The sequence below is a fragment of the Chlorocebus sabaeus genome, chromosome 21 (assembly GCF_047675955.1).
Source record: "Chlorocebus sabaeus isolate Y175 chromosome 21, mChlSab1.0.hap1, whole genome shotgun sequence".
Classification (NCBI taxonomy): domain Eukaryota; kingdom Metazoa; phylum Chordata; class Mammalia; order Primates; family Cercopithecidae; genus Chlorocebus; species Chlorocebus sabaeus.
The window spans coordinates 116,714,044-116,716,951 of NC_132924.1; the positions used below are offsets into that span (position 1 = coordinate 116,714,044).

At 44.2% G+C, this 2,908-nt stretch overlaps 1 protein-coding gene across 1 annotated transcript; it reads left to right on the forward strand.

The window, feature by feature from the left end:
• Positions 1-1,346: 1,346 nt before the first annotated feature.
• Positions 1,347-2,303, forward strand: TAS2R60 (taste 2 receptor member 60). The gene has a single exon (XM_007983287.2). The coding sequence runs from the start codon at positions 1,347-1,349 to the stop codon at positions 2,301-2,303; it is 957 nt and encodes a 318-aa protein (XP_007981478.1).
• Positions 2,304-2,908: the final 605 nt, after the last annotated feature.

Consider the following 2,908-nt stretch of genomic DNA (forward strand, 5'->3'; position numbering starts at 1 on the left):
GCTACTTATTATGCCACAGGATGGATGGAATAGAAGACAGCCATTCTAATAAAGTCATTGTCATCATCATCATTGCTGCTTGTCCATATGCAGAGATTCATAGTTTCCAATATATTTACCATATTCATGGTCATATTTATTTGTGATCCATATTTTTTATAGGTGAAGAAAGGTGGGTGTTCAGAGAGGTTAACTGCTTGAGGATCCGTAGTGATTGTGACAAGACTCAAAACTTTGGGTTTCTGAGTTCAGCTAGGGATGAAGAAGATGGAGATGTAACATGTATTGCTAACCATGGCAGAGATTCCTGGTCCTGGAATCAGTTTGGATCTTGTTCTTTCCTCTGCATAACTGTGACTTTAGGTGGGAGTCTTAATATATAATTTGGGGCCTTATTTCTTTTATCTGTAAGATTATCTTTAGTATCTTCTTTTGTTTTAAGCTGAGATTCTAAGACATCTTTGTGAATTAGAACATAGGATACTTTTCATATTTTATAGATGGACAAAATGAGGGGCAGAGGGGCTGACATATCCAACAACTCACAATAAGGGGTGAAGCTTGGACTAAAGGCTGTCTTGACTCCTAGTACAGGGCTCATTCTGCCATATCCCATTGGCTTATCGCTACTGGGGGTTCCTCTGTGAATTGCTATTTTAGAGGCCACCAGTTATAAAATATATATTTTTAAATTTTGAAAAAATTTGCCTGCCTCATTATGTATAATTGTCTCCTGTGTTCTTTTTTATGATGATGGTCACTGTGAGTAATAAGACTTGAATTAACCTTTCTCTGTAAAGGTTTGCTCAGTTTTCTCTCTGTCTTGGTTAGAGGGGTCTTGCCATACCACTTCCCTCATAGAGTTGTTGTGAGACTAAGGAGAGCACTCAGAACAATGTCTGCAACATAACAATCACCTCGCTCTGTGGATGTGAGTGCTGTCTCAGTAGCAGGTGTGTCCCACAGATGATACTACTGAGCCGGCAGGTGCATGGTCCTGTCTTAGGTGTCAGCTTAGAGAAGTATAATCTCCTGTGTAAGGACACTAAATGCCAGGGCCTGATATATTATCCACTTTGATGTTGACATGGGCAGAGAATAGGCAGAAGAGCAGGCAAATTTTTGGGCAGGTATGGGGACTTTGAAAATTGAGCCTTGACAATATTTGCATCTACTCTGAGAAGAAAAAACGTCTCCACCCTCCGCTGATAGCCTGTGTCCTCTACTCTGGCCTAGCCTCTGCACTCGGGGCAGGTGGAGGGACAACCATATCCCACAAGACCTTCCAGAGCAACCCAACAGAAACAGCCCTTGAAGCTTTGGGACCCATCTTGTCCACCGGAGAGATGAATGGAGATCACATGGTTCCAGGATCTTCGGTGACTGACGAGAAGGCCATCATCTTGGTTATCATTTTACTCCTTTTGTGCCTGGTAGCAATAGCAGGCAATGGCTTCATCACTGCTGCTCTGGGTGTGGAGTGGGTGCTACGGGGAACGTTGTTGCCTTGTGATAAGTTACTGGTTAGCTTAGGGGCCTCTCGCTTTTGTCTGCAGTGGGTGGTAATGGGTAAGACCATTTATGTTTTGCTGTATCCGACGGCCTTCCCATACAACCCTGTAATGCAGTTTCTAGCTTTCCAGTGGGACTTCCTGAATGCTGCCACCTTGTGGTTCTCTAGCTGGCTCAGTGTCTTCTATTGTGTGAAAATTGCCACTTTCACCCACCCTGTCTTCCTCTGGCTAAAGCACAAGTTGTCTGAGTGGGTACCATGGATGCTCTTCAGCTCTGTAGGGCTCTCCAGCTTCACCACCATTCTATTTTTCATAGGCAACCACAGTATATATCAGAATTATTTAAGGAACCATCTACAACCTTGGAATGTCACTGGCAATAGCATATGGAGCTACTGTGAGAAATTCTACCTTTTCCCTCTAAAAATGATTACTTGGACAATGCCCACTGCTGTCTTTTTCATTTGCATGATTTTGCTAATCACATCTCTGGGAAGACACATGGAGAAGGCTCTCCTTACAACCTCAGGATTCCGAGAACCCAGTGTGCAGGCACACGTAAAGGCTCTGCTGGCTCTCCTCTCTTTTGCCATGCTCTTCATCTCGTATTTCCTGTCACTGGTGCTCAGTGCTGTAGGTATTTTTCCACCTCTGGACTTTAAATTCTGGGTGGGGGAGTCAGTGATTTATCTGTGTGCAGCAGTTCACCCCATCATTCTGCTCTTCAGCAACCGCAGGCTGAGAGCTGTGCTGGAGAGGTGCCGTTCCTCGAGGTGCGGGACACCTTGAGCCACAGCTGAGGAAAAACTTCAAGGAGATTCCTGTGGAGAAGGCATGGACTCAAAGGGTCATAGCTTCTCTCTTTGCCACATTGAATGTTTTCTCCCTGTTGCTACAGTTAACGATTAGAAAAATGACTTCAATGAAATAGGATTCAAGGTGAGAGTAAAGGTCCTGAAATATGGGCTAGTGTCACGTTATGTACTCAGCAAGTGTGTAGTTCACGTGTCCATGGTTCCTGTGGGACTTGATGTGGTCAAAGAATCCAGAAGCCTTTATTTCTCCTGTGATCGATCTCTTGGTGTTTAAAATAATCGTTCTGGGAACTGGATACAAAGATCCTCAAGCATCATGCAATATTTTATCTGTTGAATCGAACTGGGGCATAGTTTTGGGACTGCAGTTTTCTCAGGCTTTGTCCTGTGAGCCATCTTTCCCTTCTCATCAATTCACAGTTTTCCGGCCATCTACTGTGGTGCCTCTCTCCTTCTTTCCATGGAAGAGTTTCTGGTGTTTAAACTCTGTACACAGAGCATGGTGTAATTGGTGCATGTGTGCAGCAGTGTGTGTTGTCAGGGATGTGTGTATTCTCCGACGACCTTTGGAGATCCCTC